This window comes from Acinonyx jubatus, chromosome C2 (assembly GCF_027475565.1).
Source record: "Acinonyx jubatus isolate Ajub_Pintada_27869175 chromosome C2, VMU_Ajub_asm_v1.0, whole genome shotgun sequence".
Lineage (NCBI taxonomy): Eukaryota > Metazoa > Chordata > Mammalia > Carnivora > Felidae > Acinonyx > Acinonyx jubatus.
The window spans coordinates 72,341,104-72,359,008 of NC_069384.1; the positions used below are offsets into that span (position 1 = coordinate 72,341,104).

The following is a 17,905-nucleotide window of genomic DNA, read 5'->3' on the forward strand; positions in this document are numbered from 1 at the left end:
TCCTGCTGCAGAAAGTAAGGGAATGGGTAGTTCTTTGCATATAAGCCTCAAAAAGATATTTCTGGGCTCCTAACACAGAGAAACTGGCTTTTCCCTTTGACCGTTGCCGCGATGTGGATTTCTGGGCACAAGGAATGACGTGGGGCCGCTCTCTCCTCGGCTGCCCCGCGGTCCTGGGAGAACTTGCTCGTGTGCCCGCGGCCGGGCTGCTGCTTCTCCGAGAGGGGCAGCTGGCTCTTCCCCTGATCGCACTTACCCTCCTCGTGCGGCGTCTCAGCCATGGTTGCAGGTCCTTCTGCTGCGTTCGCTGCAGAGGGGGTGGGGGAGACCTGGGTAGCGGTAAGCTGCAGGACCCCACAGAGAGGAGGGTGAGTCCACTGGGTGAAAAGGCCTCAGGACGTTCAGGCCCAGGAAGGAGTAATGGGTTCATCATCCATACCGGGAGGAACTGCCAAAATACAGAAACTGTTTCATTAGTGACGTGGAAGAGATGGCCGCAGTGCTAGGACGCTGACAGCAGGATGGTCTGTGCTCGCGTGGGTGTCGTCACCAGGGACCCTTGGTCAGCCTTCTGGCCCAGCACACAACCAGGCAGTGCGTGTCAAGTGTGCTCTCAGTGCCAGAATGGGCGCCTGAGAGGCCTGCCGCCAGAAACAGGGTGAGGAGGTGGCAGCCACCCCCGCGTGGTGCCCCCCAAGCGAGGTGTCGTGCTCACAGAACTCCCGTGGCGTTCTGGAGACCGTTTGAAGGGCCTGCCCTGCTGTCTGGGGTCTGACTGTCTCTGGCGTGGTTCACCTTCCTCGTGACTGTGTCTGGATTCCGAGAGACACATTGGGACACACGGTGGAGAGCCGGCCTGGATGTGACGAGTGAAGCCAGTGATGGAGGAGCCCTGCCCTGGCGGGCACACTCTCAGGGGTGGCCAGCAAGGAGCCGGTGAGGGCCGATCGGAGGTCTGGAAGGTGGGCAGACGGGAGCGCGGCAGGAGCTCACCAGCGGCGAGAGGGCTTCCTGAACAGGGAAGAGGTGTGTGCACATGGGTCAGAGGACACGGGCTTGGTTCCTGTTTTGCCGTTATTGATGATGTGAGCTTAGCAAAGCCTAATCCTTTGGGCCTGTATTTCTTCACCTGTCAAGTGAGTGGAATTACTGTGTGCCGGCTGTGGAAGTACTGCTAGTTGCTGCTCTGTGTCCATTCTCTTCCTTTTCAGTTATTTGTTTGTTTGTTTATTATTTTTTAATGTTTATTTTTGAGAGAGACAGACAGAGCAAAAGTGGGGGAGGGGCAGAGAGAGAGGGAGACAGAGAATCCGAAGCAGGCTCCAGGCTCCGAGTTGTCAGCACGGAGTCCGACGCGGGGCTCGAACCCACGAACCACGAGATCATGACCTGAGCCAAAATCAGACGCTCAACTGACTGAGCCACTGAGGTGCCCCTTCTTTTTCATTTATAAGCGAATCCCATTTATTTGGGTGCAGCATTATGCCCCGTAAAATAATTTCATAGCTTCCCTTGCAGCTAGGTGTGGCCATGTGACTAAATTAGGGACTTCCAGGAAAGTTGTTCAAAGGGTCTGCCTCATTGCAGGGGGTAAGGGGAGGGAACCTTTCCCTTTCTTCCCCCTTGTTGCCTGGAGCCCCAGTAGCTCTCTGGCACCATGCAGTGACCTTGAGAATGGAAACCAGGTCTAGGATAATAGAACGGAAAGGTAGAAGGAGCCAGGACCTTTGACAGCTTCATGAAGTGGCCCTACCACACCTGGATGACTTAGCTTTAGTCTTCTGTGTGTTCAAACCATTGTTACCTTACATCTTCTGTTCTATACAGCTGGACCCAACCCACATGGATGCCCCTGCCCCCTAGGGTTGTTGTAAGGTTTAAACAAGCTAAAGCATAGCAAAGCGTTTTGTGAGTTGGGAAAGCACTTTGCACGTTGCTATGTGCCATAAAAATACAAGGAATCAGTCCTGTTATTGCCATTGTCATTTGCGTAAACCTAAGGGGCAGGCTGCGGTGACCAGGCCCAGACAAGCTGGCTGGGCCAGGGGCACCAGTGTGTGTCAGAGCTTGGCATGGGGATGGGGGCTGCAGGCAGTGGAATAAAACCTTTGTTACTTTTCCTTTGGGGGAGTGCAAGCGGGGGAGGGGCAGAGAGGGGGACAGAGGATCCAAGGTGGGCTCTGTGCTGACAGGCTGACAGCAGTGAGTCTGATGCGCGACTCAAACTCATGAACCGTGAGATTGTGACCTGAGCAAAAGTCAGACGCTCAGTTGACCGAGCCACCCAGATGCCCCTAGTTTTCCTAATTTTACACTGAATCCATAGGTGTGGCCTGGGCTCAAATGCGAGAAAGAGGGAGAGAGTGGTTGGGGGAGGTAAAGAGTGAGGGCAGATGAGATTAGAAACAGGGGCCCCCACAATTCCGGTGAAGAACCTCAGAGTGAGCAGTTTGGAAAGTTGAGCCGTGAGAGCGTTCGGGTAGACTAGTGGTCAGTGTATCACTATTTTCAGAAAACACCTGTGACTTCTGCCCAAAGAGGACTGTTTTCTCCAGCTGCCATCCCCAGGCCTCTCTGAAAAAAGCCTCCTGGTGAAGAGCAGAGACCTGGCGTCAGTCTCCGTGTTGGTGAACAAAGCCAGAATGTGGTCATGCCCCAAATAGGAAGGAGGGCTTAAGCTTTTGCAGATAAAAAATCAAGTTTCTAGCAGACCCCAGAGAGCTAGAAGCTGTGGAGAGGCCAGCGGGGGCCACGGACATCCATGCCATAGAAAGGAAAGAAAGGCGGATGTTCTGCTTTCCAAATCCAAAATTCAGTTTCCTCTGTAGATTAAAATTCATAAAGATACATGAGCTATAATTTCATATTGGCAATAGAAGTGAGAGGAAAATTGAGACCAGGTGTTATATGTGTTGTCGTATATTATATACGTCCCTAAAGTTTTTCAGCCAAGTTGGAAATAAATTCTGTCCTATCCTAAAGGATATGATTTATATACCTAGTCACCGAAGGCACTAGGGGTGAGGGAGGAGGCTCATGTTACACTGTTGCTAAAGCAAAAACTGTGCCTTTTCATAATAATTTGTTTTGTTTTGTCCACAAAACAGGAGCTGACAGTTATAAAAAATGTGAGCGCGGAGCCATAGCTCACACTCACTTTTCTATGCTTAATTTTGAGAGGGGGTGAGTAGGGCTGGAAGAAAGAATTTGTTGTATAGCTAATGCATAAAACTGACTGTGGCCATTAATTTCAACCTCTTGGCCCCCAAACCTTTTACCAGAGCTGCTAACAGGTTGTATAAATCACTCGCAGGAACTCCATTTCCTCCCTTCGCTCCTCCCCCAGAGGTAGGTGCAGGCTGCTGATGTGGAAAACAGATCAGCCTGGGGAGAGTCAGGGACTTCCTGGCTGAGCAGCGTCTGCAGGGTCCAGCCTGTTGTGTCCTGGCCACCCTGGGGAGGGGGGCGGGGGAGGGGGGGGAGAGGGGTGGGGGGGGTGGTGAAGAGCAAGATGGGCTTTAGAGCCCAGCATTCCCTGGTGAGTCTCAGCCCTGCCACTTTCCAGCTGTGTGATCTTGATTACCATACTTCTTCATGTCCTCATTTGTCAAGCAGAAATCATAATACCAATCTCAGAGCATTTGGATGATTAAATGATTATAATACATTTTCTGCCTGTTGGCTATTGTCACTGAAAACTTCCTCTCAACTTTTGTGGCGTGAAACTCTTTTTTTTTTTTTACCCCCCCCCCCCCCCCGAAGTTTCTCCGTTGGCCTCTGCTCAGTGGAAGGGAACTCCAATAGTTTTTCAGCTCACTGAGGGTAAGGGTCTTGAGGGAGGTGGTTGTGGGAGGTGGGAACCCCTTCTCTGTCCACAGAAGCCCCAGCCACTGTACCGGGGTGCTCTGGAGCTGTCTGATGTTTTCATCCTTGATGTGGCAGCATTTCATACGTTTAAAGATAGGGAGATTTTAAAAGGGCCTCAGGGACGTCTGAAGGCATTTCAGACATCTGTGTGTGAAGGCACACACGGAAACCCGTGTGTGATGGATCAAACGCACTGCTGGGTGAGGAAGTCTGTGATCTCAACTCTGACGCTTCCTCACTAGGTTGCCTTAGACAAGTCGCCCATACTCTCTCTGCCTCTGGTTTCTCATTTGAACACAGGAGGTCCTAATGGCCGCCTGGCCGAAGTGAAGCAGAGGTTCATGAGCTGGCTCAGTAAGTGTAAAGCCCTCATCATGGCCTGGCACACGGATACCATCTCTCTGCTCTTCAGGAGGGACCGTGTGACCAGGCTGGAGGAGCCCCAGGAGTCTGTACCCAAGGCCTTGGACGCTTGGCGTGTCCCACCTTCGTTGGTGGCAGCTCTCCCCATAGTTAGCCTGCCGTCCTGCAGCTGGGCCTTATGCCGCGAAAGGAGTGGAGAGGGGGGCTTTGAGGGACAGGGAAAGGCCCAGCTGGGAAGAGACCCAAGTTCTCTGTTGGTTCTGAGAATCACCACAGCCACTGTCAACTACAGACGCCCTCAGGGGCACCGCTGGGGTCTGTGCATTGTGGTGGCCAGTCTTCCATCACAGCCCGAGACCCTGTGCAGCAGGAGCAGCCAGTCTGGCGTGGCTGGTGCGGCACATCAGGACTGGGCCTGGGCCGTGGGCCTCTTACCTTTGGGGGGGGGGGGTGGTCCCTACCCCTCTCAGTGGCCTTTGGCTCCTGCAGGCCAGATGTGCCTCCGAGGAGCCATTACGAAGCACCAGAGGAGGATAAAACAGGTGGCAAATTGTTGCAGTGTTTCCAAGCAGACAGTGAGAAATCAAGCTTCCTTTCCAGGCAGCTGCTTCCAGATTCCCCACCTCATGACACCTCACAGACTCGGGTTGCCACAGTGTCCCCTTCTCCCTGAACCCTCTCCTGGCTAATGGAAAGCTAGGGGTAGTGTTCTGAGGTGAAAGCCCTCTGATGTGTTATAAATATTTATCTCTGGAAAGCTCTGAAGCTTTTTCAAGACAGAAGGAGAAAGGAGGCACTTGCACAGTCGATCTGCCCCCTCGGAGAAGGCCCGTTCGTTGTGCAGGATGGTAGGCCCAGTGCTTACCCAAGCATGTCTGTCCTTTCATAATTCCCTGATCTATTTTGTCGTGTGTTGTTCTGTGTGTGTTAGGATGCATCTACCAGGAATTACTTCTGGGGCTAGGAGAAGGGAGGGGAGTGGAAAAGAGGCTTCTTTTCCCCTTTTGTTTGTTTTTGGGTATCATTAATTACTCACCCTGGGTTGTAATTCCATCCATGGTCAGATGACATGCCTTGTGACTGGTTTAATTGAAGGCTGATGATGAGCTGTCTCAAGCCTTTCCACGGGGGAATGTTGACTTGGGAAGCGCCCAGCTGGTTCTAAGGCCGCGCATGTTGTCTTCTGCCGTGCACTGGAGCAGAGGAATGGACCCTCTGGCTCAGCCAGGCTGTGCTCGGGGCCTCAGGCGCCAGCAGCCGGGTTGGGCCTCCTGAACCCTGAGTACAGTCACCTGGGCAGTCAGTTACTTCCTCCGTGCTCTCCAGGGCCAGGGTGGTCATGATGGTAACGGTCTAGGTCTTGAAAGCTGCATTTTTAGCCAGCACTTCTAGTCCCGTCTTTCCTTTTCTAACCTGTTAGAAATGAGTGGCACCATTTTGTTAGCCTGCAATGGGAGCATGAGAGAGTGAGGTGAGTGGATGTGGCCCCTTGTGAAGATGATACCACTACTTTACCCCCTTGAAGTTCAAGTGGAAAAAGGTCTCAGACCAAAAATCCCACCTAGATCCTTAGCATCCTTTCCCACTTTGAGTTGACATATACTAGTGGCTCCTGTCTTATTGTCAGATGTTTATCAGTCCTGTGGTTGGGGGTTTCAGCCAGGACCCCTGAACCGCCCTCTATACCCAGGATACAGCAATTCTTCCATTTCCTGAAATGGCCCGGGTCAGCCTGTCTGATCTCTTGCCAACAACCGTCCCCCATGGAAACCAGTGTTCAAAGCCCTGAATGCTGATCCATGAAGGGACACTGCTGGGAGTTCCTCTGCATTCTGTCATCTACTGAGGGGTCTGGCCAGCCTGCCTCAGCCCTGGTGCTCATCTGAGGACCATGTTCCTCAAATCCCTCATGCCACACAGGACTTTTCCTAACACATGGGCAAGCTTCCTTCTATCTGAGAAAATGATGCACTTCAGTTCTTGGTTTTGTGATTAAACACATACATGACAAGATTGGTAAGTTTGAGGGGCTGGTTGGATGGCCCATCTTCCAACTAACTGGATGTCGCAGCAAACATGTTTCCAGGAGTGAACAGGTCCAGCTAGAACAGAAGATGACTGGGTGGTGGACCAGCGGAGGTGGGGGGACAGTGTTTTACTACTGGCTGTTGTAGTTCTCACACTAGGCACTGAGCTTGTGTCTCCATGGGTGACTCCTGGTTGTTAAGTCAGGCTTCTGCCTCCCTTTGAATGTGCGACTCAAGGTGTGTTCTTAGAGAAATTTAAAGATTTGTCGGCTTTGGTTGTTTTCTGACATCCCTGCCTGATGTTAATGTGAGACTATGGAGAGCAGTTTTCCAAAAGCTGGCTATAAAGTATGTGGATCATGGAGGTCTCTTCTTTCTTTAGCTGCGACTATTTATCTTCAGGTTTACGTTTTCATGGTATGATATGCACGTCCTCCATGAGCTGCTTGTATTGGGTGCCTGGCAAGTCTTGCGCACAGCCCTTTGGGCCATATTATTTTGGCCACAGTGTTTTCTGCTCTTGAGTTTATGGCCCAAATTGGGAGTGGGTAGAGGGTGGGGGGCACTAATTGACATGAGAGCATCGGCTAGGCAATCAGAAGACCTGAGTTCTGGGACCAGCTTTGCCACTTAGCTCAACTGTGTGACCCCTGACAAGTCCCGTGTCATCCTTGGTCCTCAGTTTCTCCATCTGTATAATGGGTAGATTTGCTCTTCTTTCAGGTCTGTTATCCTAGATTATTCTGCCTTTTTTTTTTTTTTTTTTTTTTTTAACCATTTTCTCACGGGATTCTGACATGGCAGACATTCACCCAGCCTGGACGCTGGCCATTGTTTTGAGTTTTGTAGATGTCTAGTCCCTTTTCTGAGACGCTTTTTCCCATGCTTTATAGCTTTCATCTCCTTTTTGTTTTGGAGTCAGTTATCTCACCCATTTATTACTTAAATCTCAGTGGTCATAACTGCTGTCATTACAGCCGTCCTCCAGCCAGCATCCCCTCTGGGCCATCACCATTGCTGCCACTGCCATGTATCCATCTTATTTCGTCCTTAGAAGAGCCTTTCAACATTATAGATACCACCTCCCCTGCCCCAGCCATGCAGTTCCCACAGAGAGAGGACGACACCAAGGACCAGAGGCCAGAGGAGCAGGGCCCTTTAAGAGAATCTCACCCCAGTCCATTCCAGCCTTCCTAGTAAGCATCTTCCTCTTTCCAGCAGTGACATTTGCAACTTGGCATCTTATTTCAAAATCACATAAAAGAATAACCGTCTGGATAGATGCCCGCATGACATTGCAGGTTGCTCTGAGGGCTGTCGGCTCTCAGAACAGAAGGGAGTGTCCTCCTGCCTCAGCCCAAAGAGTAGTAACTGGGTCAGTCCTTTCACATCAGTGTGAAGAAGTCCGTTCGTGCTGCCTCTTCCCTTCCTAACCAGTTAACTTATTTGGTGAAGTCCCTCTTGGAAGAAGTATTAGCAACTTATAGTAAAATAAGGTACCTTACAAGTGAGGAGTTATAAAACCATAAAAACATCTCAAATTCCTATGTCTCAGGGCCGCACATGGCCTTTTCCAGCTTTACCCCAGCCAGTCCCTAAAGGGCAGGGAAAGTGCTTAGATTTTTTGATGGGCTTCTTAAGACAAGGCCAGGGCTCTGCCAAAACGAAGGAGCTGGGTCTCTTCAGGAGACATCTGATGCCCCTGAACTCCGCTCTCCCAGCACATTCCCACCTTCAAGGAACACTCACTCTGGCAAAGATGGGGAGGCAGGGACCCAGGTGGCAATGCCCATGACTTTGACCGGGGCCTGTCCAGGCAGGGGAGGGAAGGAGGCATTCGGGCTGCACTTCGCAGAATAGGTTGGATTTAGATGGCCTTGAAAGACCAAGGGGTACACATAGCACGTGGTAGACTCTCAAGGAAGACCAGCTGTCTGAATGGCCTCTCCACCACTGGGAGTTTCTTTAATTATAGCGGAACTATTTGCATGTAGAGGACTTCCCTTACGTTCTACATTTGGCCAGCTTGTTGCTCCGCTTTTTGTCTGTCAAGGTCCTTGGCACTTCGCTGTGCCCCTCTATGGTGGCAGGGGGTGCCAGATCTGCCTCCCTGGAGCTTCTCTCTGATCAGAGGGGAATCAGGGTCAACTGGAAAGAGCGTGCTGGGCTTTCATGTGAAGCTGACCAAAGGTCACACCCCAGCTCCAGCACTTGTTTATTGTGGGACCTTGGGCTGTTTTTTTAACTTTCCTAAGGCTGTTTCTTCATGTGAACATAGGAATAACTCAACACGTTGGGTGGTTATGAGAGATAAGCTAAGTGCCTGTGCAATATTGGGTACTTAAAAACCACTCACAGAAAGGGTGGGTGCTTCCATGTGACTGTCACTGGTGTCATTGGAGGTACACCCTGGAGCCATGAGGATGATGTTTCCCCTTCTTGCATAGCCCTGTCAATACCACACAGAAGTTCCACCATACATCCTTGAGGCCTCCCCATCTTTCGGCCAAACGCCCTTGTTCCCTTCCACCACCTTCCTCGGCAGAACCTGTCGTGATGTGGTTTCTCTCCTCAGAATGATGGTGCCCTCCTGTCCCTGTCTCATTAAGTGCTCTGCTCTACTGTGTGTAAGAACCACCTGAGACCCTGGATGTAGGAGCTTGGGGCACAGGAAGTGGAAAGGAAGGGAGGGAGGGAGGGAGGGAGGGAGGGAGGGAGGGAGGGAGGAAGAAAAGTGGCTGGATGGGGTGTGTGTGCACCCCCTCACCATGACTTCTTGATGGCTACGATTCTCATTCCTAGATGTTCTCTCCTGGGACACAGCGTCCTTCCCTAAGGTCCCCATCAGGTACTGTGTCTTTGTTCCCCAGGGCCACCTCTGAAAGCAACGGGTGCCCTGACGCTCTGCCCTGTGGTCTGTCTCTCTTCTCCACTCCTAGTTTAAGGCAGCTTTCTGGGAGACAGCGACGTCAACACCAGGGCCTCCCGACCGCAGGCCCCGAGTCGTCACCTTTCCTGGTTTCTCTGTTGTTGTTGTTGTTATTGCTGTTTTTAGTGCAGGAGGGAGAGCAGCAGTTTTACTCATTGGCATGTGGGGATGGGCAGTGTGAAGCCAGGCAGGCAGCGGTGTTCCATGGCTGGGCGAGCTCATTTTCCTGCATCCCCTTCCCACAGGGCCACAGAGGCGTGGCTTTGGTGCCCCCTTACTTTCCTCCGGCCTGGGCAGCTGGGGTCTCACCTAGTGTAACTTATTTTTTTCAGAACGCTCACGTCAAACGTCAACTGATGTGTTGTTTGTTTTGTTTTGTCTTTTTTTTTTTTTTCCTGTGCCACAAAGGAAAAGAGAACAAGAACAAATGAATCAGTTTTTCTGGAATCATAAGCTGTGATTTCTTCATAAACTAATTTCGAGAATGGCTATTGAATTCCACAAACATTCCTGAGTGTTTACTGACCACCAAGGCCTGCCCTAGAAAGGGGTGGAGGCCGAGATGCCAAAGATAGGGTCCCTGTCTTCAGAGGGCTTCCTCGGGAAGCCTGTGCTCAGACAGCCGTCATGTCCTGGGGGGAGCCTCATGTTCCGGATGGGTGTTAGTGTGCCTCGGCTGCCCAGGCATGCCCATAGTTCGCAGCCCAGCCCAAGTCTCCCTCCTCCATGAAGTCTCCTTTGACTGCGTCAGGCATCAGTGAGTTCCCTACTCTCCAGACCCTGGATTCCTGCAGTCCTCTGCAGCCTGAATACAAGATGTTTCCCATCTGTCCTCTCCTCTTCCCGGCACCACAGCCTCCCGAGGCCCGTTGTATCACCCCCACATTAACAAATGAGACAGCTAGGATTTAAACAAGTCATTTTCCCAGGGTCACAGAGTTAATCAGCAGCAAAGCTGGAACTTGCACTTCGTGTCCGATTCCCACCTCAGGCCTTCTCCTCAGTGCAGAGCACTTTCTCTCCTCCATCATCTGACCCTGAGCGCCCCCTCTCTGGAGCCCCTGCAGCCCCTCCCATTTCATGTCCGCACTGGTTCCTCCCCTCTTGGTTTCAGTCACCTGCTATCACTCCTGGGGTGGGGGGCAGAGGCCCATCAGCTGGGTCCGGTCCCCTGCTGGCACAGGCGCTGAGTCAGGCTTGGTAGGGGAAGGAGGAGAGAACTTAGCCAGTGCCTCCCTCCTCCCCTCTCGCCCTGAGTCATCTGGAGGCAACAGAAACAAACAGAGCTTATGTGCCAGGTAATTGTGAGACTCAGTTTGTCTAATTATAGTTCACTTTGCCTTTCAGCCAGTGGAATAAAAACAGTATCTGAAGTCTTTCAGCTGTTCCCCTTTGGGTCAGCATCCCAGCCTGACACAGTACGTTTGCAGAACGTGCTAATGAGGGCGGGTTTTCAGCTCTCTCTCCTGTGGGTCGTTTACCAGCTGTGCCCCAAAGAGAAACACCTGTATGCTCCACGCTAGATCCTTTTGAGAATGAAGTGGTGTGCTGTTGACAATGACACCAGGACAGTGGGCCTGAAGTAGGGCACATGGTCACCGAGTTATAAACAAGATGCCTGCCTGCGATTGGAAGGAAAGGTGAAGTGGTTGTTTACGAAGGCTTCTCATGCGGAGTGGGTTGCTGGTGGATGAAGCGCCTCTGTTTCCAGCCATAACTTTGCATCATTCAGTGACTGTAAGAATGATCCACTACCTGTTTCTGCAATTTCCACTCATTTTCTGTCAGTGGCTGAGCCTCCCAGGATGTGTGTCTGTGTCTTATTGTTTTCTTTTTCTTTCCTCCAGAGATCCTGCGGATAATTCAGCTGGACCTAGACCTGAAGTACAAGACCAACATCCGGGAATTGTTTGAGGAGTTTGACAATTTCCTGCCAGGCGCCGTCATTGGCATAGCAAGAGAGATGCAGCCAGTATACAGGTATGTGGCAGCTGTAGGGGACGTGGCCTCCAGGACCCTCTCCACCCCTTGTCCCCTTCCCCTCTCCCGCTACCCACTTCAGACTGGGATTTATCGGTAGACAGTCTTTCTACACTTAATCTCTTAGAGACACATTTGTACTTACTGCCGGTCGTCAACAGTGCGGGCAGGTGGGTCCGCTCCAAAGCCGTAGATGCTGCCTCGTTCTTTTTGGGGAGTGTGTGACATTTTTCTTGTAGAAAGGGGAGCTGTTTTGGTTGTTGGTTGTGGTTAAGCTCAGAATTTTAAAATCTCGGGCTTTGCCTTACAGAGGGAGGTATCAGGATATGGCTTTAACTTGCCGGTCTGATGATGAACTAGGTTTTCTTGGCCTCTCCGTCACCAGTGACCGCTCCTCTGTTGAAGCAGAGTCTCAGTGTCTTGTAAGGAGGCAAAGGCAGCACAGCTCTGGAACACAGGTTGGCGTTCCCCGCTCATGGTGAAGAATGCATTCTGCGTCGTGCACGGCTTCATTGTCAAGCACGCGTCGTAGAGAAACCCCAGCGTCTGCGAACCGGGAGACATGTTCAAGAATATCCATTGCAGCATTGTGTGTGGTAGCCAAAAACTGAGAATGACTTAAATGCCGTAGATAGCAGAATGGATAAATAAAATACCTTCATCTGAGTGGGTCCTACACAAAACCAAAAATGAGCACGTGGTACCTACGCACGCTGCTAGGCAAAACTAAACTGTAATCTTCAGGGATGCGTACCATGTGGCCCAAATTATAAGGAAAACCAAGGAAATGCTGATCCCCAAAGCCAGCACAGCGTTCCCTCTGGAGAGGGTGGGGTGGGGGAGGGGTGGGGAGCAGGACGTGGGCGGAGGTTGCCTCTGGAGTGCCTCAGTGTGGTGTCAGTCCTCTGCCACGGGGGCCGTGCGCGGGGTTGCGCGTCATCCTGTGTGTGTACTATACATCTTACAGTTGAAACAAAGGAGAGGAGAGGCAAAAGCACGTACAAGTTTTCGTTAAAAACTAGACCCATGGTTCTGGATCCAGAGAGTTCCAGGTCACTGACTGATCCTCCTCTGGGCAGAGCCAGAGCACCCCCAGAACCGAGCTGCCTGGAGCGGGGATTTCACCGTCCCCTGGGCTGGCCCGCTCTTTGTTCTCTGCGCATCCCCTCCCGCTGGCTCCCTGTGGACATTCTTGGAGCCATGCCGCCTTTGGAGAGCTGCAGAGCACAGGCGACTGGTGACCCAAGAGCCCGTGCTTCCCCTAAAAGAGAGGGGAAGAGTGACAGCCTGCTTGCTTGTGGTTATTTGCAACACGCAGATCACATAACAGGAAATTCCTGCGAGGCCTCTGAGAGGGCTGATAACCCCTGGGCCTTGTGGGCTGTTCGCCCTGATGTCATCCTCTCCCACGGTGTCCCCCGCCCCCGCCCCATCACAAAGCAGGGCCTGGTACTCGGGGAGGCTTTGGGCAAACACTTGCCACTTCCAGCTCCTAGCAGCCTCCGGGCCTCATTCCCTCACCTTCGCGCAAGGTGTATCTTATGTCAGTGGTTCTCAATTTCACAACTGGAGGCGCTGGAAAGGAGCACTGAACTGAGAGTCCAAAGTCCTGTGTGCTCATCCCTGTGCACAGGGCCTGGGTTCCCCCATCTGAGAACAGGAGCAGTTGTGCTCCTAGACTTCCCGCCCCTGGCTCTGACACTGTGATCCCTCTCTCCTGCCCCTCACCATTTCCTCAGTGTCTTTCCTCAGGCTGCCTGTCTGCTGCGGGGTCGGGGGGGCTCCTCACTGCTCAGTAGGGGCCAGGGTCTCCTGGATACTTGTACCAGGCTCATTTTTAAATGCAGTCAGAGCAGTGATACCTTCAAGGCCTGATCTGGAATCTTCTCATGTAATATACATGGAAACGTGATCACATTTATATCGTTTTGGCCAGAATTTATGTTTTTTGTAGATCTAGGATTTTATTAACCGTGAAACTTGAATCAATTTAATTGTCTGGACTTCTCAAAAGAAATCTCTGAGAGATTTTAGATCCAAAACGAAATTGAATTTTTCTCACCTTCGGAGTCTTTAATTATCTGAGGAAAATCAGACCTCTGTGGCTGGGCTGCTGAAAGAGGCCCAAACTGCCCTGTCCTTAGGGCTCGTGCACTCAAATCAGCAGAAATGAAAACTCCTTTTGGTGCTCCCACCTTCCCCTTCCATTCCTCCCCAGCTGAAATGTTTATAAAGCCTCTAATAATTAAGTCTGCAAACGGCTGTCCTGCACGAATGTGCGCCCTACTGGCTCTGGGTAATTGCCTCTGAATATTTGCAGTCTCGTGCTGGGGCTGGGAATGGCTTGGTGCTGGCTGGGTGTGAGGGGTGGGGGGTGGAGTGTGGATTTTTTTTTTTTTTTTTTTTTTTTTTTTTGCTGTCTTCCACAAGAAAACTGGAGACTCCACTGCCCCCAAAGAGCAAGTGTTAATTGTTTGCGCCTTTGGAGCCTGTGCCTGGGTGTGTGTGCTTGTGGGGAAGGAGTGGGAGAAGAAAGGGGGGAATGGAAGGGCGGCAAGTGAACTGTGTCCACACAAGGACGGATGGAACTGGACCCTTCCCCTGGGCAGGCAGCCTCAGCCCCACTTGTCTGGACTTGGCCGTCACCCACCCCTGTGGGCACTTGCCACTTCCCTAGCCCTCCTCCAGGAACGAGGAGGTGGTGGGAGTTCCCACAACCACGTGGCCTCCCCAAGTGGCGGAGTGTGAGGTGGGCAAGGTTTTTGCCATAAGCAAAATCAGCTAGCGTCTATGAAAAGAAAGGAAAATTTAGAAACGAAACAGCACAAAAGCAAAACTGGACTGATTAACCAAGTATGTTTTTGATCTGGAAATTCACTAAGCAGAAATAAATTTGGATCTCCTCAACTGTGTTATTTTTATAGTCACTTGTCTGACAGTTACTGTACTTCAAAAGGGCACATCTTAAGTCATTTTTATGGTTGTTTCCCCTCTATTGTGTGCCATGAACGTTAGAAGCTTGGAGGAGAGGGGAGGGAAATGTATTTCTCACTATTCATTTGACAAAGAGCTGTTTTGTTTTGTTTTGTTTCTCAGTTCTCCCGCTGCCCCAAATATACATTAACCCCACCATGTGTTCTGGAAAATGATGGATTGTGGGATGCTAGGATGGCGATAGAGGCACCTTTTCCTCCAGGGTCCCCGTCAGGATTCTGTTGAGTCAGATGTTCCATGACCCTTCTCACCTGAAAGTTGGGGAGTCGTGGCCATTTTGGGTGGAACAGTCCTGCCCTGACCCTTTCTCTGCCTCTTTGTCAAGAGAACTAGACTGCCGGACAGGTCCTCATGGGTGATGCATTTAGTTGGGATACATGGCCAAGCTTTCTCTGTCAACAGAATGGTCTCTGTAAATAGACAACTGTATTTTGCAAATATGTGTTAGTCCAGGATGCCATTTTGAATTTGCTTCCTGATGAATGTATTCGAAGAGTAAAGAAAACTGTTGGACCCTCTTTATGGACAGCCCATAAAAATTACAAGTGAGTATCAGCAGGCAGAGCTGCTTGACGTGGAAGAAAAAGCATTCGGGTTATACTCAGAAGCTCTGGATTATAGTCCCTGCCTTTCATGAATTACCCACGTGATGCTTTGCAAGCTACTGGATGCTCTGACCCTCTGTTTTGTTTTCAATCTGTAAGTAGGGATACGTGTATCTCCAGAATTACCAAAAACTCAAATGGAACAACATGCATGAAAGTTTCTGGAGTGAGAGAGGCCCTCAGTCAAGGGCACTTGCTCACCCTCCTCCCTCAGTCCTCACCACGCCTTGGTGTGTTTTCTTTTCAAGGCGATCTCTTCTACGGGATACCCTCGCTCTACCCCACCCCTACCATGCAGGGATACTAGTTAAAACACGCGACACTCGCTTAAGTTGGATTTCAGATAAACAAATAATTGTCTTGTGTACGTATGCCCCACATATTGCATGGGGACACATGTACACAAAACAACTATTTGTTGTTTATATGAAATTTAAATTAACTGGATGCCCTGTTTTTTGTTTGCTTGCTTGTTTGTTTCGCTAAACCTGGCGGCTCTACCCCTACCCAAGAGTGAGAACCTTCTCTTTTTAGCAGAAGGGGGTGATCTGGCTTTTCTACAAAATCCTCGAGTGAGCAGGAACAAAGTGTTACAGGAGTGGGAGCTTGTGAGGAAAACAGGGTAAGTGAGGGATGGAAGAAGGCAGCTCTCAAAGTCTCTGTGAGGCACCAGGCCTGAGGTCACCACTCCACAGGAGTTAGAGGCCTGCTTGTGATTTGGGCCCTTTGGGGAGGTCGCTGGAGCTAGGAGGCCTGGCAGTGGTTTAGCTTCAGGCCACAGGGTTCCTGCTGAGCTTGGAATGAGTGTATGAGAGAGAGAGACACAGAGAATGTGTGTGAGAGAGAATGTGTGTGTGGTGTGAGAGAGAGAGACAAATAATATGTGTGTGAGAGAGAGAATGTGTCTGACAGAATGTGTGTGTGAGAGAGAATGTGTACGACAGAGAGAGAGAGAGAGAGAGAGAGAGAGAGTGTGTGTGTGTGTGTGTGTGTGTGTGTGTGTGTGTGTGTGTAGCTGGGGTCACAGCCCTTGGTTATGGTCTTTCTGTCTTGGAGCTGGCCACCTGAGGAGCTGATGAATGGGAGCTTTGTTGGTGGGGGCCACTGGCTTCCGGTTCATTCTCTGTTGGCTCCACAGGCCAGCTGTGTGCTTGTTTGAGCCCAAACCCACCATCAGATGGAAGCAGCAGGCTAATCCTGTCAGCTGCTGATAAGGCACCACCAGGCAGGAATTTGCTTTTGTGTTAAGTATTTTAATAGTGTCCACTCTTTCACCTTTTTAGGTCACATGGTTTTAATTGATAGCATCTGTGCCAGCCTCGCCTCCTTCCAGATGCTGGAGTGGAAATGTCCAGTTAATCTGCAGGCTGCCTTATCCCATTCCTAGGACTGGTGAAGGGCTCTCAGGGGAGCTGGGGAGGAAGTGAAGATTTAGCACAGAGGTAGCACAGAGGTAGGAGAGGAGGATGTGGAATGGCCCCACCTGTGCCATTCACAGCTGTGTGACCTTGGGCAAGTCTCTTGGTCTCTCTGAGCTTCAGTTTCTGTAGCTGAGAAATGGGGATTATAGCACTGTATAATACTACATATGGTGGAGTTGAATGGCAGATTAAATCAGTCAGTATATTTATAGTGCCTGGCATGGAGTAGCACTCCCTAGTGGTCCTGGGCGTCTTATCCAGTTCTAGCTTAGCCACTTACTAGTTGTGTGACCCAAAGGAAGTCCCTTAACTTCTGAGCTTCAGTATCCTTATGCGTAAAATTGGAGCAGCTGATAACTTAGCATAATTAGTGCTAATATTTTGGCTTCTCAGCATCTAAACTCCCTTCCTGTGTTTGAGGAATTCCCTGCCGTGTAAGCCATCCCCACCTTTCTGGAAGACAAAGGGGCTGATACTTTATTTCCTGGACTCCTAGCTGGGATGTTGGTACTGGCTTCCCCTCCTTCCCTGCCTCCCCTGAGGAAATCAGTCCTATGAATTTAGTATCTGTGCAGGCACGTCTTTATACTTTTGCCGTATACTCTAAACAATACAGGCTATTTGCAAAACAGAACAGTGTTGCAAGAAGTCAACTAGTCCACAACGAAGGAGGGAAGTTTTAGTATGCCTCTGTGGGAATCCGAGAGCTCAGACGGGGAGGTATGCACACAGAAGATGCAGTTGTGGTTGCAGCGGGGAAGCAGGGCAGGTACCCCTGTCCCTGCTTCCCAGTGTGAGCCTGGTGACCTCTTTCCCCTGCCCGGGTATTTCAGTGCCCTGCAGGGGGCAAACTGCTGGCCACACGCCCTGTTTCTGAACTCAGCCCATGCCTCTAGCCCTGAGCGCTAACAAGGTTTGTGTTCCGTTTCTTCTCCTGGAGATATTCATCTTGTTTTTTAACCCTACTACGTCTTTTCCCATGCTGCACTCCTCGAATTAGAAAAAAAATCATTATATAAATATTTTCATTAAAAATTCAAGAAGTATGTGAGGATTATTTTTCCAGAAATTTTCTACAAATTTATCAACATGTATGTGTGTGTGTATCCGTGGACTCATACTTTGTATACCCTTGTGCATCGTTTTTATTTTTTTGTTCACTTACCAGTATATCTTGGCCATCCTTATACCTAACTCAGTATTCCTATATGAAGCGTTGCTAGTCTCCCAGCATATACGCATATATACCTATATATGTACGTATGTATGTATATATGCATATGTATATAGGTATGTATATAGGTATATATATAGGTATATATGTATATGTGTGTGTGTGTGTGTGTGTGTGTATGTGTGTCTGTTTGTGTTTTTGTTTTTTGCTTTTCACTTAGGAAAACTTCCAAAATATACAAAAGTAGACAGAATCATGTAGGATGCTGGGTGCTTCAATGTTACAACATTCAAGGAGCCTCAATAATTATTAGCCCTCAGCCAGTCTTGTTTCATCTCTACTCCCAGCCACCTCTCCACTTCTGCCTTCCTTGCTTTCTCTGTTATTTTGAAACAAATCCCAGACAGCCTGCCATTGCATCTGTAAATGTTATTTTTAATCTTTCTTTTCTTCTTTTTTTTTTTTAAAGCATCCTATCTGCCATTGCTGGGTCTGGAGCTGAGGAGGGTTGTGTGAACTCATAGTGGCATTTTGTCTTCAGGTTC

At 50.1% G+C, this 17,905-nt stretch overlaps 1 protein-coding gene across 1 annotated transcript in view; it reads left to right on the forward strand.

Annotated features, from left to right (window-relative positions):
* Positions 1–17,905, forward strand: part of XXYLT1 (xyloside xylosyltransferase 1) — a 169,311-nt gene that overhangs the window by 84,157 nt on the left and 67,249 nt on the right. Inside the window, exon 3 of the mRNA XM_027061162.2 lies at positions 11,034–11,166. Coding sequence (XP_026916963.1) covers positions 11,034–11,166 — 133 coding nt within the window. The remainder of the gene's footprint in view (positions 1–11,033; positions 11,167–17,905) is intronic.